The sequence below is a fragment of the Scyliorhinus canicula genome, chromosome 27, assembly GCF_902713615.1.
Source record: "Scyliorhinus canicula chromosome 27, sScyCan1.1, whole genome shotgun sequence".
Classification (NCBI taxonomy): domain Eukaryota; kingdom Metazoa; phylum Chordata; class Chondrichthyes; order Carcharhiniformes; family Scyliorhinidae; genus Scyliorhinus; species Scyliorhinus canicula.
Genome location: NC_052172.1, coordinates 8,688,156 through 8,714,897, shown reverse-complemented (window position 1 = coordinate 8,714,897; position 26,742 = coordinate 8,688,156). Strand labels below are relative to the sequence as shown.

The following is a 26,742-nucleotide window of genomic DNA, read 5'->3' as shown; positions in this document are numbered from 1 at the left end:
GATAAGTGAATAAATAGTGGAAGGCATGATTAGACCTCCAACACGTAACCACCACATTCTTAGCCAAGTATTTCTTATTTTTGACTTGTTTCCCCCCCCCCCCCCCCCCCTTATCAAAACGCAACTCTGAGGAATGTCAGTGCACTCAGACACACGGGTTTGAGTAACGTGCTCGTAAATTAGGCAGCATTGTGGATAGCACAATCGCTTCACAGCTCCAGGGTCCCAGGTTCGATTCCGGCTTGGGTCACTGTCTGTGCAGAGTCTGCACATCATCCCCGTGTCTGTGTGGGTTTCCTCCGGGTTCTCCAGTTTCCTCCCACAGTCCAAAGATGTGCAGGTTAGGTGGATTGGCCATGATAAATTGCCCTTAGTGCCCAAAATTGCCCTTAGTGTTGGATGGGGTTACTGGGTTATGGGGATAGGGTGGAGGTGTTAACCTTGGGTAGGGTGCTCTTTCCAGGAGCCGATGCAGACTCGATGGGCCGAATGGCCTCCTTCTGCACTGTAAATTCTATGATCTATGATCTAACTTTCAATCTAACCTCATTCCATGCATTTGCCGTTTACTTTAATGAACAGGATAAAATTGATCTTTAGACGTTGAATGAGTGATAATGAATCGGCAGCCTTTTTAGGATAAAAGGCAGAGAGAGAGAAGAGATCATTAGGCCAACCAGTGCATGCCAGTTTTACACGTGCTGTTGGGAAAGAAAGGACAGGGTCCCGAACAGTATACTGCTTTTTTTTTAATCACCTTTTTTGCGCTGCTGTTAATGACTAATTTCACCCCCCCCCCCCCCCCAGAGTTGTCAACGCAGTCTTTGGTTTTCAAACGTTGAATCGACTTCAATCCCATCACCATTCTCGTGTAATCTCTCTCACACAATTGTCATTACTGCAGTGTCTTATTATAATGAGATCAAGGTCGTGAATGGAAATTTATTTCTTAACGTTTTTTTAAAAATGAAACATAAAACCACAGTTCGATTCGGCAATAAAATACAATGCTGCAAATGCACAACAGGTCTGTTTGCATCTGAAAAAGAAAGGTAGATGGCTGACCTGTGAATTTCCAAATTTTCTGTTTTCCTTCAGATTTCCAGCATTTGTTTTTTTTTCTCGTTTCGTCTATAATTAGCTTAAAAAAGTGCGTGCAGGAGTTGAAATAAGGGTAGAGTACTTAATATCTCATCGGAAGTGCCCAACATTTTAACCTGAGTCTCAGGGGGCATATGAGGCCCTCGCGACAGGCAGGTAAGGGCCCCCTAAATATTCATGAAGTTTGGGTCAGGTAGCATTATTCAGACCTTGACATTTTAAACCCCGTGGCGCGCACACAGTGACGTTCAGATGTGTCGCGGAGAACCCCAGGCCAGTTGAGGTCCACTGAGGAAAGTTTGAGCGCATTTTTAAATGGTTTGCTTGTGAGCCAGATTGGGGGGAGGGGGAGCAGGAGTGCTTCCCAGACCTCACAAGAAAACCTCGAGCCATCCTTGTTCCCGGTTTCCTCTGATCATAATCACCTGCCACCATGGTCAGGCAGGAGACTCTCCTGAAAAATAGTAATGATGTGGAGATGCCGGCGTTGGACTGGGGTGAGCACAGTAAGAAGTCTTACAACACCCGGTTCAAGTCCAACAGGTTTGTTTCAAACACTAGCTTTCGGAGCACGCCTCCTTCACTGCTCCTACTGCACCTGTAGTGACGTGGTACTAATTCGTATCTTTGGTAGATTAAGGTGAAACCAGGAGAAGAATAAGGCAATCTCTTTGCCAAAGTTACAGGTGTTTACTACTGCTCATTCACCTGAGGAGGGAGCAGTGCTCCGAAAGCTAGTGTTTGAAACAAACCTGTTGGACTTTAACCTGGTGTTGGAAGACTTCTTACTGAAAAATAGTAAAGTTGCCCAGGTGTTTAAAATGGGCTAAGTGCTTACTTGTTGCGGCATATTCTGCATCTCCTGCGCTGCATTTTGCCTTAAAATTGGGCTAATGGCATGAGAATTAAAAAGCAACAATGTTGTGAACTAATGCAATACGTGCTTGGACAGAGCAGAAAGGTCTTTGGCGTGACCCGTGTATAACTAGGCCCCGGTTTTAATTCCAAAGGGGTTTTGGATGGCTGGGGAGCAACATCGAGGGCTGCAGAAATGAGGCCTGGGCTATTTGAACTCCTTAATGGAATGAGCAAGCCGTGGGAAATCAGCCAGGCCACAGCTTGCCATTCATCCGTGATAAAATCTGAAGGGACACATTGCAGTGGTTCCGCGTTTGGGAAGGGAGGAGAATTCAAAGCTGTAGAGGCCTAAGTTTTCCCTGTGGTGCTTGAAGGAAGACCTGCTCCTCCCATACCGATAAGGGAAATAAAGACATTTACCTTTTTTTTGGCCTCTTCTGCAGGCTAAAACCTCCTCTGGCCTGGGTTGACCTGGCAGCAGATTCCTCACTCGCCCTCAGTTTACTTGTCGATCTGTTCCATTGGCTGATCTCCTATCCGGGTCGGTACCTGGATCTCAATGTTCCCGGCCCTAGGAAGACCAGAAGAGTTTCAGCTTCAATTAATTTCCCCCCTGGCCTCTGTTGGAACGACAAGCGGTTCAGGCTGAGCCGTTACCCTCCTATTGTTAAATAACTCGATGATACTCATTTTGGAGACTTGCACATGAAGATTGGCCACTCGGATTGAGGCATGAGAGAGAAGTTGGCACCTATAGGGACCTGGTACTAATCAGTACCTTGGGTGGATTAAGGAGAAAACAGGAGAAGAATAAGACAGTCTTTTTGTCAAAGTTGCAGGTGTTTAAAGTCTATGTTATGCCCATACTGTGAGTGAATGCATGTGTGGCATTGTGTGTATATAAACAGGGGTTCAGATAGGATACCGCTGCAGGAAATTCTGGAAGCCAATGCTTTTATTTAGGTTCTGTAAATTATCTAGTCGTAAATTAATAATATTTAGTCAAAAGTTGAATGATTTGTGACTCGAATTCTTATCTTAAGCCCTGTATAAATATATTTATTCTATGGGCATTGTTGTTATATTTGCAGTTACTGTGAAGATTATTTCCCAACAGTTAAGGTAAAAATATGACATCCATATATGAAAACATCACCTAATAGCTCGTGTCCCATGACTTTTTAATCCCAAATGAACAATACGAACAAAATATATGGAATATTATACCAGGTAATGGTTAATTCTTGTGCATGAATCTCAGTCACGCCCGATTGTTGAAGCACTTGAACCATCACTGGTTCAATATCCTGTATATTTTTCCAAATGTAACACCATGGGGATGTTTCATAAGATTCTATTTGTGTGCACTGGGTCCTTTTTGATAACATACCTTTGCACCTGCAACTTGGGATTTGCACCTTTAAAACTGTTGCCTTAAGAAAGATGCCGCGTATGATTTGAACGTGATTTTTGTAAACTGTTTTCACTGTTAACTTCAGTCCGGAGGCTCTGATCAGGAACGAACAAAAAAGCAGAAGCGAGGTGACCGCTACTCCGTTCAGACATCACTCATTGTAGCAACCCTTAAAAAAATGCTTCCCATTGGCCTGAACATGTGTTCACCTGCTGATCAAGAGCTGATTAACATAGCTAAAACAAGATATGCCTTGGTAAGTGATGAATTTTCAGGAATGTTTGCAGTAATGAGTGTATCAATGAAATGCTTGACAATAGTATTTCCGGAATTAGGAATTAATCATTGGAGATCTGCGCTGTAGGGATTCTATGATTGATCTATCAGTGAATGTGTGGTGAACTAATTAAATGCTAGTCGAATGCTAAATTGTACAGGGAGAACTGTAAGATACAAGACACCATATCTTAAAGTGATTTACCATACACTAAGCTGGTCCTACAGAGAAACCTGTTCTTGGTCACTGTATCAGAAACAAACAAATATATGTATTGGTAAGGGTACAATTAAAGGCGTGAGGTCAAGGGGCAGCATGGCGGCGCAGTGGTTAAAACTGCTGCCTCACGGCGCCGAGGTTGCAGGATCGATCCTGTCATAATATACACCAGTATATCATGGTGCAGACACACACTGATGTACACACACAGGGACCAATCAACATGTACAAACACCGCAGCCAATCACCAGTTAGAATACACACATTATAAAGGCAGAGGGCACCACGGTGCCCGCTCATTCTGGATGCTGCCTCTGAGTGTAACAAGAACTCATCCAGCCCAGCACAGACTCACACCACGTGCTGAGAATATCAACTGGTTCGGACAAGGCTTAGGCCTCCAGTTTAAGTTTGCATCATTTAGACCCACAGTCATTGTGTGTTAGTTAGGTTAGTTAATAAAATTGAGTTGAACCTTCATCAATGTTGGAAGTGTCTATTCATCTCTCAAGTCTACACTAGCCAACACTTCAGATCCCAGCCCGGGTCACTGTCCGTGTGGAGTTTGCACATTCTCCCAGTGTCAGCGTGGGCTTCGCCTCCACAACCCAAAGATGTGCAGGGTAGGTGGATTGGCCACGCTAAATTGCCCTCTTAACTGGAAAAAATGAATTGGGTACTCTAAAAAAATTTTAAAAGGCATGAGCCCAAAGGGAAATTAGAATAGCTTAAGCACATTGGTGTTTTTCTCATTTATTCTTTCATGGGATGTAGGCATTACTACTGGCTAGCCCAGCTTTATTGCCCACTCCTAATTGCCCTTGACAAGGCGGTGGTGAACTGTCTTTTTGAACTGCTGCAGTCCACCTGATGTCGGGAGTTTGATGCTTTGCGGCACTGACCTACTCTCTCTCTCTTTTCTAACAATCCTGGCAGAAAGACACAGATGAAGAAGTACGAGAGTTTCTTCAGGGCAATCTCCACTTGCAAGGAAAGGTAAAATAATGTCATTTCAAAATGAGATGAAAGACATTTCTGTGTTTTTTTTTCAATCATCAAGATAACTCCCATGTTTTCTCAATCTCCAGTTGGCTCCAAGTTCAATCGATCGCCGCTCATATAGATTTTCCTGAAATTTTAGTGAGTGCCTTTGGATCGTCTGTGCCGAATGCATGGGGCAAAACAGGGAATATTGTCCGCCACAACTGAATTTACCGGATTTTCCATCCAGTTAACTTATGTGTGAAATACTGGATGATTAGGCAATGTTGATACCTGGGCCTCTTTATTGGCTCCATAATATTAACGTCAAAGTCTGTAACATGAAGTATCGTCATTCCCTATGATCTCCATGAAGAAGTGTATGAAACAAAGCAAAAGAATCCAGAGTTATTGCTGTTTTCTCCAGCAGAGGAGCCATTTCTCTCCTCTTCTCTCCCCCCCCCCCCATTTTCGGGGACCCATTTTTATCAACCGGCCAACCTTCGGGGCCCAACCCGGCCGACCTTCGCGACCCACGGCGGCTGACCTCCGCGACCCACCATTTTCTCTTACCTTGTTTGCCGCTGACAAAAATGGAGGAAATGGTTTTGGGTCCCTTTGGCCCTCATACGCGCTCCTCCAATGGAAATGAGTAAAATAAATGAAAAAAAATGATTAAACCCCCCCCCCCCCCCCCGAACTTGTAAAAAAAGATAAAATGAATTAAATAAATGAAAAAAATGAATAAACCCCCCCCCCCCACCCCGAACTTGTAAAAAAAAATGAATAAAATAAATGAAAAAAATAAAAATTAAATGAATAAAATAAAGGAATAAATTAATAAAAACCACTACAGAACTTGTAAAATAAAAAGCTGCAACTGTTTAAAAAAAATTAGCGGCCGCACTGCGCATGCGTGTCCGATGATCGGCGCGCATGCGCAATGCGGCCGAATATTTTTTTTCCCACATGTCCCGCGGCCGCTTGCAGCCGGCATTATGAAAAGTCGCTGCTGCGCGGGGATTTGCGCGATCGGGAGCGCCGTGGACAACGGCTCTGCGACCCTCCCGACACCCACCCGCGGGTCGCGCCCCCGACTTTGAAGAACTGTGCTCTTGCAGACTGATAAACCCACCCAAGCTCGCACAAGCTCAGACCCCTCAACAGCTACCAGTAAAACAATTAGGTGGATGGAAGGCTTATAAGAACGCTCTGTATTCAAAACGACACTGACAGACGTGAATCCAGTGCTCAGAAGCCAGGAAACTACTCACTGAGCAAAAAGACCCTCCTGACGATTTGAAGAAGTGGTGTTGTCTCACAGGGCCAGGGACCCGGGTTCAGTTGGGACCTCGGATGACTGTCTGTGTGGAGTTTGCGCGTTCTCCCCGTGTCTACGTAGGTTTCCTCCCACAGTCCAAAGATTGCAGGTTAGGTGGCTTGGCCATGCTAAATTGCCCCTAAATATCCAAAGATGTGCAGGTTCGGTGGGGTTATGAGGATAGGGCAGGGGGAGTGGGCCTTGGGAGGGTCGGTGCAGATTCGATGGGCCGAATGGCCTCCTCCTGACTGAAGTGGTTCTGTAATTCTTCAGTGAATGGTGGGAGGAGCTTGGGTTGGGCCAAATTGTGAAGTGATTGGACGTGAAGCAAGTTTTATAAATGTGTTTTGCAGTGTGAGAATGCTTCATCTATGCGATGGCAGATGGCTCTGTATAAAGACATGGCTGGAAAGGCTGAAGACAGCAATGACCCTGATAAAATTGTCAAACGCGTGCAGGAAGTGTCTGCTGTCCTGTTTCACTTGGAGCAGGTACAAACGTCTGTGACTAATATGTTTTGAGTTTGTCGTCTGTATTGTTAAGGAAAACTCGCATCAAAGATGAAAGATTAGCAGTAATCCCCGGTCATGGGTCCCATGTATTTTTTAATGTATTGTTAATCTTTGACGATCGGCAACATTCAGAATGTAAAACCATAAAATGGTACAAAACCATTTGGGTTTACTCTCTGCTGATTCGCCAATCTGGGTCTAATTGCCTTAGCGATGTACTCACCTTGTCTCAGCTCAGACCCCGTGATCTTTGACCTCCAGCACCCCCATGGGCATTACCCCACAGCCCCCCAAAAGAGGACACCCCGCTATGGGGTCGCTGAGAGGCCCCCTTTACAGGCCTCCCCACCGCCTTTCAAGATACCCACCCTTAACGCCCTCCATACCCACCCTTCACTCCTCCCTTTCATAACCCCCCCCCCCCTCTCATTCCCCCTTTCATGGGCATGGCCCTCGAGGGCCCTGACCCTTGGCAGTACTGCCCGGAAACCTGAGCACTGCCATCCTGGCAGTTGCCCTGCCAGCCTGGTAGTACCACCCAGGCACCCTGCCAGTGCCATGCTGACAGTGTCTGGATGCCAGAGGGGGAGCCAGGGAGCCACTCTGCCCTATCCACGACCACTCTAGGGTCTCCAATTGTCTGCGAAGCCCACCAGGTGCCATTACACCTGGTCCACGTTTGTGTGGACCAGTACTAAAGGACGTCCGTTCAAGACCTCACTGGGGGGAGGCCATTAGTTCCCGGGCGCCTGGAGAAAATGGCGTGTCGGGCTCCTTTTAAATATGCCGATTTGGATCTCACCCGATGAGTGCGAGATCCAGATCGCGGCTCCTCACGAGGTTCGGTTGAATATCGCGCAAAGTCTCAAGAGTCGCGGATCTCGTGGAAGGCCTCTCGCGAGATTCAGCGGACTCATCGCGTCACCAAGTTGAGTGCGGTAAACCCCTCCCTAAAATGGCTCCCATATTCAGGGGGACCATGTGCATTTTATGTAATTCGTCACGTCAGTAACGCATTGGAATTGATTTGTTGATTAGACAGAGCATCCTTTCAAGTCCAAGAAGATGGTTTGGTACAAGCTCTTGTCAAAACAGCGTAGGAGAGCTGTGGTAGCGTGCTTCAGAATGACTCCACTGTATAACCTACCAAGGTAAGCCAACATTCAACGTAGTACAGAAAAGGGCTGCTGGTCTTTCCAGGTATCAAGCCACAGTATATATCTATTTAAAACTGCTGGTACTAGACACTATTTTTAGCCCATTAATAATGAAGGAACGATAAATCTAGCTGAACATTTTTTTTTGCATTATTTCAAGACAGTAATTTGTTCCTATAAATCGTTAGCTCCAGTAAATTAAATCGTAGGAGAATGTGGTAAATATTGAGTGATAATCTATTCAGTGTTGTGTGCCCCCACAAGACAGCTAAGTCGAACAGAAACTGGTACAAAAATAGACATGGCCTGGAAGATTTGGAAACTTCGAGATAACGGTTACAGTGTTCTTCTCCCCATGGTCGAACCGTGTATATTTTGGTTTGGTTTAGCAGTGGAATAAAACCCAGACTTTTTTTTCTTTTAACAATTTTTCATTCAGTGAACATCACATTCATAAGCAAAACTTGTGTGGAAACAGCTCTTCAGTGATATTACGCAAGATGTTAATGCCCTGACTTTGTCTGATTTATAATTCTGCCTACCTGTTGTTACTGCAGACTGCAATGATCCTTAAAGTTAATGTGATGGTGATACTGGGCTGGATTCTCCACTTCCTGACACCAAAGTCAAGTTGGGCGAGGGGGGGGTGGAGAGACGTGCCGCGTATTCCATTGCCTGAGGCCCATCCCGCGATGCTCCATCCCCGACCGGCCGAGTCCCCGACAGCGTGGGACACGTGTAGTCTGACCTACGTGAACTTAGCGTGGCGGCTGCGGACTCAGTCCGGCAGCGGGGGGGGGGGGGGGGGGTGGTTTCATTTGGGCTGAGGGCCACTGTGGGCGGGCATCCCCCGGGACGCACGAACGGCCAAAGGGGGGGGGCACTATTTTTGCGGTCCGAGTCCGTGGGCTGAGTCCGCCCTGAAGCACGGCACGGCCGCTGCATGCCGACGCCATGCACGGCCACGGACCCGGAAATGCTTAAGGCCGTATCGGCATCTAGAACTGCGAGCTCTATGCTGCCTCCCTGTTAGCCCACAGCTAAACGGTGAATCGGTGGTCATTTTGCGCCAGTTTTCCTGACGTGGGGACTTAGTCTCCCAAATGGAGAATTCAGCCAACTGTCTTTCTTTGCGATTAGAACATAGAACAGCACAGCCCAGAACAGGCCCTTCGGCCCTCGATGTTGTGCCGAGCAATGATCACCCTACTCAAACCCACGTATCCACCCTATACCCGTAACCCAACAACCCCCCCCCCCCCCCCCCCCCCCCCCCCCCCACACACACCCCCGAGAGGTTTGGGTGCAGAATTACTGCCCCAGTACAGAAGCGTACTGACTGTCATCTCATTAACAATTTGAAAGAAAGTGCTTGCTTTTATGTAGTGTCTTCTGTGACCTCGGAAGCTTTTGTGACTTCAACGCTTCACTTTGATAAAAACTGGCAGATTGACATAGTTCACCCTGTCATTTGCTGCCTCCTCTCTGGTTGGCTTTGCACCGCCGATGCGATGCAGAGATTCTTTTTGAATCTACCGTATGATCGTTCGCACAATGGGATTTGTTTGTAGTTACCTATGTCACAAAAGGACATTTTGAAATTATCTTTAGCTTTTTTGTTTTTGAGCCTCTATATGTAATAAATGAATCTAAACAGAGTGGTTTTGAAGAGGGCGGGGGGGTAGAGTTTTTTTTTCCTTGATTGTCACAGGCTGATTGAAAGCTATTTATGGAAAAATGCATTGCAAAGGTAAAGTTGCCAAACTCCCAGATGGCCACAGGCTGTTTTCCCCTTTGAAGGGGGAGAGCGGACTGGTGGTGATTTAACCTGAGGGTCACCACACCTCGGGCAAGGGGCAAGGTTGAGAAGGCGGGGCCTTCATCAATCACCTCAGCCGGTACGGGGAATTGAACCCACGCTGCTGGCCTCGCTCCGCATCACAAACCAGCTGTCCAGCCAACTGAGCTAAACCGGTCCCGAAATACGATGGCCCCTAAAAGAGAGTGAGTGCGTGCGTAACTCCGAGTGAAACCTGTTGCTAACTGACCTAACACACAGAGAGAACTCTGAGTATAATCACAGTCAAAAATTCAGGAGCAGCTCGAAGATTCATTCTGTTGCCAATAAAAGAGGAGAGGAAAAGCACGGCAAAATCAAATAATTATTGACTAAACCATAAATCATCTGACCAGCCGTGGGCGATGGTCAGTGATAGATGTTCCACCCCTTAGAAATGTTAGTTCGATTTTTGGTTGAGTTTCCCAACATTTCGATTCAGCAGTTTGGAGGAAGTACAAGCATTTGCTTTAAATTTTGTGCTGCATTCAAGCTTGTTCACTTTTCCCGCCGGCCAGAGCGCTCGTGCCCATGGGTTACCCGGCAGCACGGGTGGCTTCCATGGGAAATCTAATTGACAAGCGGTGTAGAATCCCACTAACAGCGAGCCGCCGGGAAACATCCAGCTGGAGAACGGCAGAAGCCAGCTCGTGCTGTTAGACACCCTAAATGTCAGAGGCGTGCTGATAGTGTGCATACTGAAATTCAGGATCGCTCCCTGCAGCTGAATGAACAAATCCAAGGAGTGCCTGATATTCGATCCAGGATTCATTTTTATTGAGCTGGTGCCTTGCAGACAACAGGAACCATTTCTAACCCACAGTTTTATGGTACTTTTAAACATGGAAAAAGCACTCATCCTTTATCTAACGAAGCTGGTGGTGGGTATATTTTTTTTCGCCAGCACACTGCCATCCTCCTCAAATTATCCCATGTCCTGTACCAAGGCAGTTTTGCAGTTTAGTTTTTAAAATGCATACAAAGGTGCTTTTTATTTCACAACTTTAAAATGCTCTGTGGTAGGGCAGCACGGTGGCGCAGTGGGTTAGCCCTGCTGCCTCAGGGCGCTGAGGTCCCAGGTTCGATCCCGGCTCTGGGTCACTGTCCGTGTGGAGTTTGCACATTCCTCCCGTGTTTGCGTGGGTTTCATTTCCACAACCCAAAGATGTGCAGGTTAGGTGGATTGGCCACACTAAATTACTCCTTAATTGGAAAAAATGAATTGAGTACTCTAAGTTTAAAATAAATAAATAAAATACTCTGTGGATCACTGACTGTTTATTTTTTTTATAAATTTAGAGTACCCAATTTATTTTTTACAATTAAGGGGCAATTTAGCATGTTCAATCCACTTACCTTGCACATCTTTGGGTTGTGGGGATGAAACCCACGCAAACACGGGAAGAATATGCAAATTCCACACGGAAAGTGACCCAGAGCCGGGATCGATCCTGGGACCTCGGCAGCGTAAGGCATCAGTGCTAACCATTGCACCACCGTGCCACCCCGGATCACTGACTGTTCAGCAATATGCTGGTTGGAGTACTTGCTTTGTTACCTTAACAGATGTATACCAGAGTTGTAACAAACTAATGTTTGGACCTTCAGGATTTGACTCTGCTTTTAGAGCTACAGGAATGAGTCTTGAACTTGGGAGAACATTGCGAAAATAATAAAGCCAAATATCAAAGTTTTTTTTACAACCTTCACACTTACATTATCTTTTCCATTGAGTGAGCATTGAAAGTGCTATTGTGTTTAACTGCACCCCTTTTGTTCTCAGTACCCAGTTGTGATTTATGTTGGTGTCTGAACAATTTCTGCAACAGCCATATTGCTCAGAAAGACTTGAATGTAGAACATTTATCCCCTTCTCTCAGACACAAAATTAGCTATTACTTCATGAACGCCTATCGAGAGTTGTGGCTTCGCAGAGCGTGTGAGGAAATGGACTTTGCAAGTCTAGTATACCTACTGATGGTAACGTAGGCTTTGCGTGACCACCACTGACACTAAATCTTCGTTAGCAATACACATGGTCCATTGACAAGCATGTTGCACAATTACTGCAGCGCCTGATTGGTCAGAGCAGCAAAACACTGCGGGTACTGGGAATCTGAAACCAGAGCAGAGTGTGTTGGGGAAAACCCAGTAGGTCTGGCAGCATCCACAGGGAGAGAAGGCAGGGTTAACCGATGAAGAGTCAAAAGGCCTCGAAATATTAATCTGCTTCTCTCTCTCTCTCTCGCTCCCGCTACAGATGCTGCGAGACCTGCTGCGTTTTCCTAGCAGCCTCCATTTTTGGTCAGAGAAACGAGCTGAGGATCTGAAATTATCCTTTAGCTCCGCAGAAAACCAAACTAATGGGCGTTCTATTTAGTAGGAATTATCCCAATGAGTATTTGGTTTGAAAAATGTGGGGGAATGACCAACGCCCGTAAGGCCGAATTTTTAAAGCGCTTTCAGCAAGGATTCTAAAAGAAATCGGATAAATTGCGGTGAATTTATAAACTGCCTGATATATTTTTACCGACTGTAAAATATTTCCAACCTTGAAATTGCACGTTGAATATTCTCAAGTATTAATGCCACATGTCAAGTGACAGTCAAAACAGATTTCTTGTGAATGCATTGAGTGATCAACCGGTTATATTCACGCTGTGTAATTTCAAGGTCCCCTCTATCAATGCTACAATTTAATTACATGATGATTCATTTTTTAAAAATGGCTACATTTTAGAAGGTTTTGGGCGTAGCCTACCTCACATTTCTGATTGGAATCTCCTACGAAACATGGTCGTACTCCTCTATTGTGAAGCCAGCAGATCGATAAAGTCAAGCTGGTTAGCATAAAAAAACATTTTGAGGTCTTTGTTTACACCTTCCTGTGTCCTCTGACCTATCAGCCGAGCAGAATTGTGCAAGTGCCAACTCTAACAGATGTGTGATAAGAGTGTAACCGCTAAAGTCGTGTCTTTATTCCCAACCCCTCCTGTTTTCACTCTTGCCCTTCCTCAGGCACCGCGCATCTAACCTCTTCATCGAAAGTTATAGAAATTCCTGGATTGACACCGAGGAGCATTCGTTTGAAGATAAACTAATAGATGATCTGGCTGTAAGTACTGGTTTCTGTGAGCTGGCGTGCAGCCGTGCTGTACCAGTACGTACAACCCTGTTTCTGCACCATGTGCTGTCGCTTGTATTTTTGCGTCCAGTCTGTGGCAGAGTTTTGCCTTGTCTCCTGTCACTCTGTGTCGCATTCCTGAACACTGGAAATAGATGAGTCCATGGAATGAAGTCTTTCGTATAAGAATACATTTCAGCTGAGAACTCTTTCACAGCAAAGCCTGTAGGTCATCCTTCTGTTATACATTCTCTCCCATCTCCTTAACTCCTGACATCTGAAGGACCAGTTTCACTAGAACCAGCAGAAATGTGTGCACCAGACCCAGTGGATCTGTGCTCACAAGCGAGATCAAAGAATGACGTGTAAAATGAACGAAGATGATGGATTGATTCAAACTGGACAAAAGCAATGTTTTGGGTAATGAACACTTTAATAAACTGCAAAGGATATTTGTGCAGGTAAATAATTTGTATTTAGGGCTGGGTTAGCTCAGTGGGCTGGACAGCTGGTTTGCGATGCAGAACAAGGCCAGCAGCGCGGGTTCAATTCCCGTACCAGTTGAGAATTCTGAATTCTCCCTCTGTGTACCCGAATGGGGGCCGGAATATGGCGACTCGGGGCTTTTCACAGTAACTTCATTGCAATGTTAATGTAAGCCTACTTGTGACATAAAACATGGAACATACAGTGCAGAAGGAGGCCATTCGGCCCATCGAGTGCACCAACCCACTTAAGCCCTCACTTCCACCCTATCCCAATAACCCCTCCTAGCCTTTTTGGTCACTAAGGGGCAATTTAGCATGGCCAATCCACCTAACCTGCACGTCTTTGGACTGTGGGAAGAAACCAAAGCACCCGGAGGAAACCCACGCAGACACGGGGAGAACGTGCAGACTCTGCACAGACAGTGACTCAGCCCTGTGAAGCCACAGTGCTAGCAATAAAGGTTATTTATTATTTACATCAATTCAATTGGTGTCTCTCAATTTGCATATGCTCCACAAATATCAACCCTCTTTCTCTTAACCAAAGTAACCCTGAACTCAGGCCTTAATTATCACATTTGGGGCCTTATCCAGCTGTTGCATCTGTATAATTGAAAGTTTTGTGCCTATTAAACTGTCTTGTTCTGTAATTATATAGGGCCTCAGCTTTGCTAAATGGTTCATGCCAACCCCCTGACAGGCACCGGAATGTGGTGACTAGGGGCTTTTCACAGTAACTTCATTGAAGCCTACTCGTGACAATAAGCCATTTTCATGTACTCATCACAGGCCAATCATGGAATCATCCTCAAAATTACTTCATAGTTTTCATAGAATTTACAGTGCAGAAGGAAGCCATTCAGCCCATCGAGTCTGCACCGGCCCTTGGAAAGTGCACCCCACTTAAGCCCACGCCGCCACCCTATTCCTGTAACCCAGTAACCCCACTTAACCTTTTTAAACTTCTATGGGATGACAATTTTTATTTTTACTCTACTCTCCTGAATTTAGTTTTCTATTCTTTTAGTTATTTTTTTAATGTATTTTGCCATTTTATAATATTTTGCCACAAATGATCAAGTCTTGAGACACAAATTCCTGGATTGACACAATCACATAAGCATAAACTACCTGATGATCTGCCTTAAGTGCTGCTTTCTAAGAGCTGCCCTGCAACCATGCGTACCAGTATGTGCAAACCTGCCTTGCCTAACATGAATCTCTATCCTTCCTCTCCATCGCTACTAGATTTTGCACAATGCTGTGTATTTCACTTGCTCAGCATCTGTGCTTCACATGACCCAGACCTTCCTTCTTTTGTAAGCAAGGCTAGGCTGTATGCTCGGGCCTTGGATAGTTCATGTCTTTGCTCATCCTTACCAGAATTGCCCATCTGTGATAATAATAATAATCTTTATTGTCACAAGTAGGCTTACATTAACACTGCAATGAAGTTACTGTGAAAAGTCCCTAGTCGCCAGTTCAGGAACACGGAGGGAGAGTTCAGAACGTCCAATTACCTCACAAGCACGCCTTTCGGGACTTGTGGGAGGAAACCAGAGCACCCGGAGGAAACCCACGCAGACACGGGGAGAACGTGCAGACTCTGCACAGACAGTGACCCAAGCCGGGAATCGAACCTGGGACCCTAGCGCTGTGAAGCAACAGTGCTAACCACTGTGCTACCATGCTGCCCTACTAGTAGACAAAAGGCAGTTATATGAAAAGAGAGGCACACTTGTAATAATGAACCCAACTTGATTGTGGGACCATTTTGCATCATGATCAATTTGCCACAATCTGCAAATCAAAATATTAGACCAATTTCTGTGTAATATCTCGTTTATGAATACCATATTTCTTGGTTTCTAGGCTAGATATTGGCTGAAATTCACTGCTGTTGGGATTCTCTTTCCCTGCGCATCCCCATGCAGATTTCCGGATGGTGTGGGGTGGCTTCAGTGGGAAATCCCATTGATGAGTGGTGGGAGTGGAACTTCCACCAGGGAACGGTGTGCTGCCGAGAAATACTAGACTGGTGGAACACAGAAACCACACTATTATTTCAAGAGTAACATCACGAGTGTACACACTGCTTACAATCCAGAAGGTACCCCTTTGGTCTAATACCTAGATAAATAATAGTGAGATCTAGGGGCGCCGTTTAACTATAAGGGATCCAAGTCCCATAGTGAGCATATTTCAACGCGTGTTTTCAGGCGCACACAGCGCCAGGAGGCACTGGCTTTCAAACATCTCCAGCCCGATAGCCAGCACACACAAAATGCCAGCTTGGAACATTCGCAGTGCCAACCTGGCAGTGCCCCTGGGCACCTTGACAGTGCCTGGCTGGCACTGTTAGGGTTCCTGGTTGGCACCAGCAGTGCCAGGGTGCCACTCTGCCCAAAGGGCATGGTCCTGGGGGGGGGGGGGGGGGGAAGTGTGTGGTCCCGTCTGGTCCCTGTTTGTGGAGAGCAGTACTGAGCGACGCTCCCAAGGTCTCCGATGCCAAGAGGATAGATCCCCCGCTTCGGGTACCTCTGGGATCTGCACATTAAAGTGACACTAGCTGTCCCACTTTAAAATGCAGATTTGCTAAAAAGTCATTCCACCCCCAGGTGTGAGCCGGGTAGATCCCGGGAGCGGGGTCTCCAGGATTCTGTCGGCCACACGGCGTTACAGCGAGCTGCTTTTCAGGCACAGCGTGGCCGTTGGATGGCGCGCCCTAGGAATCAGACTAGGGAACCCTTAATCGGTACATCAGCTATTAGAATGTGTTTCAAGTGCCACACGATTCTATTTGGTTCAAAGGATTGACTAAATATGCACTCTTACCAATGCTAGACTTTTTCAAGCCATAAAATTACACTGTATTTACAGACCAAAAGCAGGGCTTATGCTCCACAAATTCCTCCTCCCACCCTTCTTCATCAACCTCTCCTTCAATGGGCAAAATCTTACCAGAATGGGCTCAGACTGAAAACTGGCATCTCACTCTCCAGTTGTACAGACCAAATTTCCCACCAAATGGTGAGCATCTCCGAGGGGGAGAAGAATGAGCGGGCATGGTTTCTGTCATCAGTCTGTCAGGCGGAGCCTCAGAGCGCATGCAACCAACTCCACAGAGATTCACAGACATCTTTAAAGGGCGTCCGCACATCGTGCAGCTTAACAGCCCCCGTCAGAGAGGTAGCAGGGGATCCCACCCACCCCGACACTCATTGCCAGCATTGCAGACCCCCCCCCCCCACACCAACACCATGGAAGTATCGCTGGCTCACCTCAACCCCCCTCAGTGTCCGCTCACTCTCTTTCCCCCCCTTCCCCACCACCAGGAATAAATGCACTGCCCCCGGTGGGCATGTCCCTCTATCACCACATACCACCTCTGCGCCCCCAAAGGAATCCCCTTGATTGCTTTGCACCCGGCCAAACCTGTTGTAAACCTCACCGATGTAATATGAACATTTAGCATGCGGAGGACCCGCTAACAACATTTAAATTCATGAAAATCTATTAAAATGAGGTTCATGCCTTTTATGAGAGCCACGAAGAATCCAGCACGAGTTTTCAGGATAGAAAGAAATAACATTTATTTACAATAACATATGTATATATACAACAGCGGCAACTTCCCTTGCTGATCACTCCTCTCTCTCTGCTGGTTCCAAACTGGCCAGCTCTATTTATGCAGGGAGTCTGCTAATGATTTCTCCGCCCCCCTCATTGGGGAAGCTCATACTCCCACAGGATTGTGGGATTGTCATTAGTCCCCAGCCAATGTTAAGCAGGCAGGTTATAACAATGCCCTTTGTGGAGAAATGGTTCTCAAATCTTTTTTTTTTCTCTGTGACAGAGAAGTTGATATGAGTGAACCTCTGGTTCTCCACTCCACCAAACCTACTGTGTTCGATTATTCAAGTCCAGCCCTGATCTCCAGAGGGGTAAAGATCAATAGAAACTCGAAAGCGAAGCTTGAGTGATCACCGCATAACTTGAGCGAACAGACTCAGGGCGGGATTCCCCGGCTGTTTGCTGGTGGAGGGATTCTCTGGTCGGCAGCACCCCCACCCCCTTCCCGGTGGCGTGGGGTGGCTTGAATTGGAAATCCCATTGACCAGCGCCAACATTCTCCATCCTTGCTAACAGCGGTAACGGGGTGGACCCGCAACGGAGAATCCCGGCCTTGAATCAAATATTCAGTTTATAACCAGGGTATTCCTGCTATTGTGATCAACCCCAATATCAACAGCATTTAGCTGTACAGTACCTACGCCATACATGTTCAAATGGAGGAAAAAGCATTTCAAAAATTGTATACATGTGACAGCTGGTGTATAGAATTTAGTTATCTTTCATCTCCAAACTTTGCACACTTATGAGAGTTTAATCTACAGCATTAACGGGATGGGAAGGGACAATGGAGCTTGGGGCATTTAGATTGGAATGTTCATGTATCTCAGTCACCCTTTTGTCTTTACCCTTGTTTATAGTGGTTGGAAAGTGAAGTCAGGAGACACATCAGACTTGCAGAAACAACAAATAACTAGAGTTTCTTGTAGTTTGGCCTAACTTTACTTGAACCCTATTTGGTGATAAACTAGCAAAATAATGCAATCTCATTGGTATATACTATGGCTTAAATTTTAAATATTTGGCTGTGGTGTATTGATCCTTGGGGAAAATTTGATGACCTGTCTTGTGGTGAGTTTAATATCGGGATTGGGGCAGGGAGAGGTGGGCATTTAATCAAGTGGGGGTTTAGTGATGGGGAGCTCCACAGCCTTCCGGCCACTACCTTGATTAATTCTGTGGTTAGAAGGTCCGTGGACGGCCTTTCTGCCCCACTGCCAATTTGAGGCCTTTAAGTAGGCAATTAGTGACCACTTAAGAGTCCCATCGCACCACTACTGATATCATGGAGTTGCTTGCTGGCTTTTAGGAGAGCCCTTGTTCAACAGCACTCTGCCTAAACGAAGGACATGACATCAGGAAGGGAGGGCCTGTTGAGAGCCATCCCTGCCCTTGTTACCGAACCCACTTGCCCACTGCCCTCATTCCGGGACCTCACTTACCATCACTCAACGGTGGCCTGGATTCCACTGACAAGTGGCCTTGCGTGGGTGTTGTACTGGTAGCAACCACTGCTTGCCCGTTGGTGCTGTTACTCAAATAGGCCGACATCTCTCAGCGTGTGGGACACCCGCCCTCCGGGTGCATGATTCCAGGCAGTGCTCACTGCAATCCAGCAAAGTGCCCGAGCGACATTTAACACGGCTTTCCTCTCACCGACTCTCCAGCCAGCAAGCTCGGCTCCTATCGTTTGCATTAAATACCACTTGTAAAGTCATAATGGCCCAGAAGGAGGCCATCAAAGTCCATGCCAGCTCTCATAGAGCAATCCAATGAGTGCCATTCCCCCACTCCTCATCGGTACCCCAGCAAATTTCTTTCTTTCAAGTGCTACTTTCTATTAAATTCCTGCTGCGACTTGTCTGGTCAGTTTGCCTATCTGTGTCTCCTTGTGGTCAATTGGCATCAGCCTGACTTTTGGCATGTCTCCAAGATTGGTATCATCGGCGACATTTGAAATTTTACTCTGTACTCCAAGATTCAAGTCATTTCAATATCACTAAAGCAGTGCCCGAAGCACTAATCCTTGGGGCAACTGTCCGCCATTCTCAAAATCTTGTGCCATCTATTTTGGCATATTTAGCCCCTGATCATCCATTTTCCTTTAATTTATTCCTCAAACCATTTTCCTCACTTAACCTACTTATACTTCTCACTTCTCGTTGTTTTATAATTATTTTTTCCTTCACATCTTTAATATTGTAGTCTACTATATATCTTGGAAACAAATTGGGTCTGCCAGTATAAGATCAGCCATGGAAATTAGTACATAATCAAAATATTTTGAATATGATATGACAGGGCATTAAGATAACGAGCGGCATGGTGGCACACTGCTGCCTCACAGCGCCAGGGACCTGGGTTTGATTCCATCCTTGGGTGACTGTGCAGAGTCTGCACGTTCTCCCCGTGTCTGCCTGGGTTTCCTCCGGGTGATCTGGTTTCCTCACACAGTCCAAAGATGTGCAGGTTAGGTAGATTGGGCATAATCAGGGTCGGGGAGTGTGCCTCGGTAGAGTGCTTTTTCAGAGGGTCGGTGCAGATTTGATGGGCCAAATGGCTTCCTTCTGCTCTGTAGGGCTTTTATTTTTGTGCCGATGTAAAGTAATTAATGGTTACAGGGATTCTCTGCTAATTCTGGGTTCTAGAATGCTGTACCAACATGACACCATCCATTTGGGGCAATGCACACTGGGCTATACGGTACATATATGTGTAAAAGTCACAATACGAAGACGACATCTTCAGGCAAAAAGTAGGGCAGCTGACTTTTACACAAGTAATAGCTTAGCGGTTGAAATCCACTCTCTCACATTGAGCGAGCCCAGAGTTGTCAAGTCGGACATTGTTCCCACCAACCCCACCCCCAGCTGTAAGACTTGATGTCTTGACACACAGCTCGACAGCCACCCGCAATGGTCCGATATCTTGGTGATTCTATCAGTGAGTGGGTTTGCACCAGAGGGAAGTTTGAATTCAGCAGTGAGCGGGTGGCATGTAAAAGAGTTGGGATCTTTTGGCTAAAAGTCAGAGTCAATTAAAATGCATAATATTTGGAAAATGACTGATTTTTTTTTGCCAAAGTTTGGGGATTGACTTTAATGTGAAATTGACCATTAAGCTGGTATATACAGCATTACCCGCATGCACTGCCTCATTATTACATTCCCTGGGGCTCTGCACACACAAGCTTGAGTGCACATCCTGTGTGCTGATGTCTGCACATATTTGTTTGCTTCAGTGCACTCAGATTCTGTTGCAATTAAATTAATTCATTATCGCATTAATGTACATTGTTTGTCCTCTCATTTTAAAACTGATGAGAGATGATCTGCTTAATAATTTTGTAGCCAATTTGATTGTTCAGTCTGGCTGATGATTGCTTTCTTTCTACACCAGAGGGTGATTTTGTACCATTGTCATGCTATATTGTCAATAATCATTTTGATGCAGATAACAAATGCTATGGGTTGTTCTCTTGAGGGTGGTCTTGCATCTAAAGCAAAACAGCGAGCCAACATAACTTCATTGAGTAACATGTGACTGGGCATCAGTAATAGACAGCAAAAGAAAAGGAATACTATAAGTGGTTGTGATAAGTGGGGCAGCACGGTAGCATGGTGGTTAGCATCAATGCTTCACAGCTCCAGGGTCCCAGGTTCGGTTCCCGGCTGGGTCACTGTCTGTGCGGAGTCTGCACGTCCTCCCCGTGTGTGCGTGGGTTTCCTCCGGGTGCTCCGGTTTCCTCCCACAGTCCAAAGATGTGCGGGTTAGGTGGATTGGCCATGCTAAATTGCCCGTAGTGTCCTAAAAAGTAAGGTTAAGGGGGAGTTGTTGGGTTACGGGTATAGGGTGGATACGTGAGTTTGAGTGGGGTGATCATTGCTCGGCACAACATCAAGGGCCGAAGGGCCTGTTCTGTGCTGTACTGTTCTAAATTCTAAATACATACAAAATAGTTTTAACGTTGATCGTACATTTGTCGCAAGTTCCTTTTTGTGCATGAAGATTATTTAAAAATAAATGATACATTATAAAATCAAAAATCTGAATGTTCTGTCTCAGAGGCATAACATTAAATGATTATTGCAGAATGACAGCAGGTTAATGAAATATTTTCTCTTTTGCAAATTATTTCAAATCTGTCCCCTCTACTCATTGACCCTTCTGCCACTGAGGGGGTTTTCCGTTCCAAGGAGAATAATCCCAACTTCTTCCGTCTCTCTCTACTGAGGGCCTTTGCGCCTGGTATCATTGTCATAAGTAAGAAGTCTTACAACACCAGGTTTGTTTCAAATCACTAGCTTTCGGAGCACTGCTCCTTCCTCAAGTGACCTTCATTCACCTGAGGAAGGAGCAGTGCTCCAAAAGCTAGTGTTTGAAACAAACCTGTTGGACTTTAACCTGGTGCTGTAAGACCTCTTACTGTGCTCACCCCAGTCCAACACCAACATCTCCACATCATTCTCATTAAGCTGTCCTGTACCCTCTCCAAATCCTTGAAATCCTTCTTAAAGTGTGGTGCCCAGAAATGAGCACAATACTCCAACAGATCTAACAAGTGGTTTTTAATGAAGGCTTAGCAATGAGTCCTTTGCTTATCCGCTTTATACTCTTATTAGTAAAACCAAGAATCGCAAATCACAGTCTGCAGGTCATGAAATAGATTCGGGAAAATTGTCAGAAAATCCAGCTATCACCTGCAGTAATTCTGTGCTGTTCTTACTCCGCCTCAAACTGATTGGGGTAAATTTTCGGTTTCCCTCCATGGTTAGTGATGGAACCATCAATTCACTAGACACGCGCATTAAGATATGAACAGGTTTTAATCTACTTACTACAGAGCCAGCCTGTTGCCCGTTGAACTTTCGATGAACTGGCAGGCTGGCTCTGGACAAGGGTATTTATACAGCAGTCCAGGGGGAGGAGTCGTGGGCGGAGCCAAGGGTGGAGCCCTGTACAAACTCCTGAGCATTCCCAGAGCTACTCCGCCTAGTGGTCGGATAACGCTACTGTGCTTACAATGGTATTGGTAAACACAGTGTGAATTACTAAGTTACATTCACCACAGTTAGTAATCTACGTCAGCTGCCCAGTGCAAATTCTACCTGATTGTTCACTCGTAATTTCAATGGAATGTAATTTGGGTGGCGTCTAAAGGCTGGCTAGGATCTGCATTGCCAGATTTCCTCCCAGACAGTCAGGGTGAACATCTACCCCATTGCCTGTGTGATTATCAGAGACCCATTCCAAATGATGGACAGAATCCCTGCCTTGTTAACTATCTTTGAAACGGTTTGATTTGACTTTGTGGAAAACAGACAGCTCAGAAACATGGGCCAGCTCATCAGCGGAGGTTTTATCTTTTCCCTTTGAAATAATTAAATGTGAAAGTACCTGTTGTATACTGCACAAGAAAACCGTTCTAAATGAAAAGGGTACGGAAATACAACAGGTAACGTTTCACATCAAAGGACTGTGGAAGTCCCATGGCATGGAAAGTCTCAAAAATAATTTTGTTTTTAAATAAGCGAGCTGCTTGGGACAATTTTATAAAATCTCCTGCAAGGTGTTGCCTTCCAGTGCAACTAACAATGTATTAACAGTGCTGCATGTGTGCATGCGCACCGTGTCCACCCCTGCAAAATGTGTGTCAGCCTGTCGAAAAGGTGGTGTTACATGTGCAAAATGGTTGCGATTTGTGTGAGATTGAACATGAAAGTTGCGTTCGCAAGTAGAGGTTTGTCGTTTTAAAATTCTTCAAGCACTGTTGACATGAGTGGTGAACTGTATCTTTAAAGTGCGGAATTTTAATGCAAGATTACCTGGGTACAGCCTGGCGTGATAAAAGGTTTTGCATCATGTTGTGTGTATAAATGTGCACTTAATAGCACGTTTGAAAAGTTTGTTCAGGTTTTTATCAAAGTTGTGGTCGATGTATGAACAGAAATCAGGCGAAGAGGAAGAGGAGGAGGAAGAGGCGGAAGAGACGAAACCTGATCCACTTCACCAGTTGATTCTACATTTTAGCCGTACTGCCCTGACTGAGAAAAGGTAGAGATTTACATAATATTCTGTGCAGTTTAGCGCTAAGAATTAATTGCAGTTTTATTAATGTTGCACTGACAGTGTTCAAGAAATTGAGTTTGTGTTCTGGCCTTTCACATTCAGGTTGAAAGACCTTTGGGAGGAAAGTCATCTGTCTGATTTGAGGGTCTGAAAATCTGACCATCTGAATCTATTTCCTACTGGGCGTGGGCCACAACAGAGCCCTGTAGCCTCACTCAAAACAAACGGAAGGGCTGTTGATGAAGAAAATCAGTGGCGGGAGGGGGGTTTTCCTGTTCTTCCTGCCAACGGGATCTTCCAGACCCGTCAACGGTGAACCCCCCGCTGAGGGGTTTCTTGGCCGGGGAGGGGTGGATTCCAAGGGAAATCCCATTGATAGCGGTGGGACCAGAAGATCCAGCCAATGGCGGACAGTCGGGAAACATGCCACCGGGGGAGGGGTGGCACGGAATATCGCACCCCCCACCCCCAAATCTCAGTTAGGGTCAAGACGTATTGTTGGGCCAGAGTATTTATTTGGTCCCTAACTGATCTGGGGGTGCTGGTACAGGAAGCCTGAAATGAGAATGAATCCCAATATAAGCAAATAATGTGGCAGCCCCAGAAACAATCAGTATAGTTTTGAGTGCAAAGGTTAGACTGCAGAGTTGGCGATGTGCAAAAGGTTCCCTTATTTACTTGAATTGGAAAAACATTCTCAATATAGAATTATATAGAGCACAACAAACAGGCCATTCGACTCAACTCTATATTTGGATGCAAGAATCCTCTCATTCCATTGACCTGATCTCAGCCTTCTGCCTCATCTTTCTGTTCCTTTTTCTCTTCTGTACTTGTCTAGTTTTCATCTTTCTGTTCCTTTTTCTCTTCTGTACTTGTCTAGTTTTCATCTTTCTGTTCCTTTTTCTCTTCTGTACTTGTCTAGTTTTCATCTTTCTGTTCCTTTTTCTCTTCTGTACTTGTCTAGTTTTCATCTTTCTGTTCCTTTTTCTCTTCTGTACTTGTCTAGTTTTCATCTTTCTGTTCCTTTTTCTCTTCTGTACTTGTCTAGTTTTCATCTTTCTATTCCTTTTTCTCTTCTGTACTTGTCTAGTTTTCATCTTTCTGTTCCTTTTTCTCTTCTGTACTTGTCTAGTTTTCATCTTTCTGTTCCTTTTTCTCTTCTGTACTTGTCTAGTTTTCATCTTTCTGTTCCTTTTTCTCTTCTGTACTTGTCTAGTTTTCATCTTTCCGTTCCTTTTTCTCTTCTGTACTTGTCTAGTTTTCATCTTTCTGTTCCTTTTTCTCTTCCGTACTTGTCTAGTTTTCATCTTTCTGTTCCTTTTTCTCTTCTGTACTTGTCTAGTTTTCATCTTTCTGTTCCTTTTTCTCTTCTGTACTTGTCTAGTTTTCATCTTTCTATTCCTTTTTCTCTTCTGTACTTGTCTAGTTTTCATCTTTCTGTTCCTTTTTCTCTTGCGTACTTGTCTCGTTTTCATTTGATCCCATCCATTTGTCTCAAACATTTTCTAAGTAAAGAGGTTGTTCCTCATTTCCCGATTGGAATCATTGTTATTTATCAGCTTATATTTACGCTGCCCGACTTTGGATTCTCTCACAAGTGGGAACATTCACTCCACATCTACCCTGCCCAATCCATTCAGAGGTTCAGAGATCTCCATGAAATCTGCTTTTCTCCATGGCAACACCTCAGCCAATCCGAGTCAGCTTGCCATTTCATCAGCAGATAATTTGAACTTGCCCAATGCCATGTAAAGGAAACACATGGTTTACTGTTTTTCAAAAGATAACTGTTTATTTTTATGTATTCCGACAAGTGGAAATAGAACGAGAGGTCATCGATATAGTTTGAGAGGCGGCAGATTTAGAACTGAGACGAGGAGGAACTACTTCTCGCAGAGGGTGATGAATTTGTGGAACTCGCTGCCCCATATTTCTGTGGAATCTTAGACATTAAAAAGTTTCAAGAAGGAGATAGAGATATTTCTGATGAAGAACTGGTTTAAGGGATATGGGGAACAGACAGGGAGGGATCAGAGACCAGGAAGGGATCAGCCATGACCTGAGGGCAACACGGTAGCATTGTGGATAGCACAATTGCTTCACAGCTCCAGAGTCCCAGGTTCAATTCCGGCTTGGGTCACTGTCTGTGCGGAGTCTGCACATCCTCCCCGTGTGTGCGTGGGTTTTCTTCTGGGTGCTCCGGTTTCCTCCCACAGTCCAAAGATGTGCAGGTTAGGTGGATTGGCCATGATAAATAGCCCTTAGTGTTCAAAATTGCCCTTAGTGTTGGGTGGGGTTATGGGGATAGGGTGGAGGTGTTGACCTTGGGTAGGATGCTCTATGCAAGAGCCGGTGCAGACTCGATGGGCCGAATGGCCTCCTACACTGTAAATTCTATGATAATCTATGATTGAATGGTGGAGCAGGCTCGAAGGGCTGAATTTCCGTTTTCTGCATATAATTCCTATGTTTCTAAATCTGACACGTGGATGTGGGAGTGTCAGCATTGTGAGGGTGAAACGTATATTTTGTTCTTGTCCAATGGTAAGTAGCTAAAAAAAAAGTCACTGCACAGTTATAAATTTGTGACTGAGCTAACTCCGATAAAATGGCACATTTTTGAAGGTGTTGTTTCAATTGCAGTTTCATTTTGTATTTAAGTATGTGTTAAAAACGCTGTTTCTTGAATCACCCAGCAAACTAGAAGTGGACCACCTCTACATGTCATATGCTGATATTATGGCAAAGGTCAGTGCACGTTTATTCTGATAAATATTTAGAACAACTTCAACAAAGATGAGACACTCTCGCACGCTGCGGTATTGAACAGTAGTAAACTTATGAAACTGCACCATTTATACAATTTGACTTCAAAGATTTGTCACACTTGAAAATCCAAAGGTGGCCAATATTCCCTTTTAATCAGTCGCTGCTTGTCATGCTCTGTATCTCGTGACTGTTCCTCTAAACCAAAACCCCTGAGGAACGCAGAAAGAAATTCAAGCTCGTCACTCCCTGGTTACTCAGCCTGGTTGACGTCCCAGAGTGGACGGTCCATATTCAGTAATGTGATAGCGTGTTTCCCAGGCCACCTGTAGCCACAGATCCTGACTCCATCCCAAATCGTGTGGGTCCGAGGTCATTAGTATGTTCGGGAAGAGTTCTTCATGCCTGCCAGTGCACGTCAGTGACAGAAATTCCAAACGTACAACAGAAATGGCAAGTGATGCGCAGCCAGTGCATAAGGGCCCCCTGGCGTCTTTTTTCAATGCCGAGATTCTGGTTTCTAGGGATCTCCAGCTCCAATAAGAGCCAGAACTCTGTTACAGTAAGCCAACAAATTTAATCTAGGATTTATTACCTGGCAGGATCCGCGACATCAGCAAAATTCAAGTTCACTCTCCTTTAAGCGGGCACTTTAACATGCCTCCTTTAATGAGCACAGAAGATCTAGCTGTGGCCTTCTCTGCTCGAATAATGCTACTTGAGCTGAATAAATCTAGGCTGACCCTCCAGTGCAGCACTAAGAGAGTGTTGCACTGCCAAATGTGCCAACTTTTGGACGAGATGTTAAATCATAGCCTCATCTGTCTGCTTGGGTGGATGTTAAAGATCTCATTGCACTATTTCGAAGACGAGTAAGGGATTCCTCCCTGGTGTCCAGACCGAGATTTACCCGAGATTTGGCCTCACGGTAGCATGGTGGTTAGCATCAATGCTTCACAGCTCCAGGGTCCCAGGTTCGATT

General features: G+C 45.3%; 1 protein-coding gene across 1 annotated transcript in view; it reads left to right on the top strand.

Annotated features, from left to right (window-relative positions):
- The window catches only part of LOC119957898 (ryanodine receptor 1-like), a 463,450-nt gene that overhangs the window by 340,171 nt on the left and 96,537 nt on the right, over positions 1–26,742 (top strand). The window contains exons 72-78 of the mRNA XM_038786087.1: positions 3,459–3,629; positions 4,806–4,865; positions 6,525–6,662; positions 7,722–7,834; positions 12,696–12,792; positions 22,870–22,976; positions 25,691–25,742. Coding sequence (XP_038642015.1) covers positions 3,459–3,629; positions 4,806–4,865; positions 6,525–6,662; positions 7,722–7,834; positions 12,696–12,792; positions 22,870–22,976; positions 25,691–25,742 — 738 coding nt within the window. The remainder of the gene's footprint in view (positions 1–3,458; positions 3,630–4,805; positions 4,866–6,524; positions 6,663–7,721; positions 7,835–12,695; positions 12,793–22,869; positions 22,977–25,690; positions 25,743–26,742) is intronic.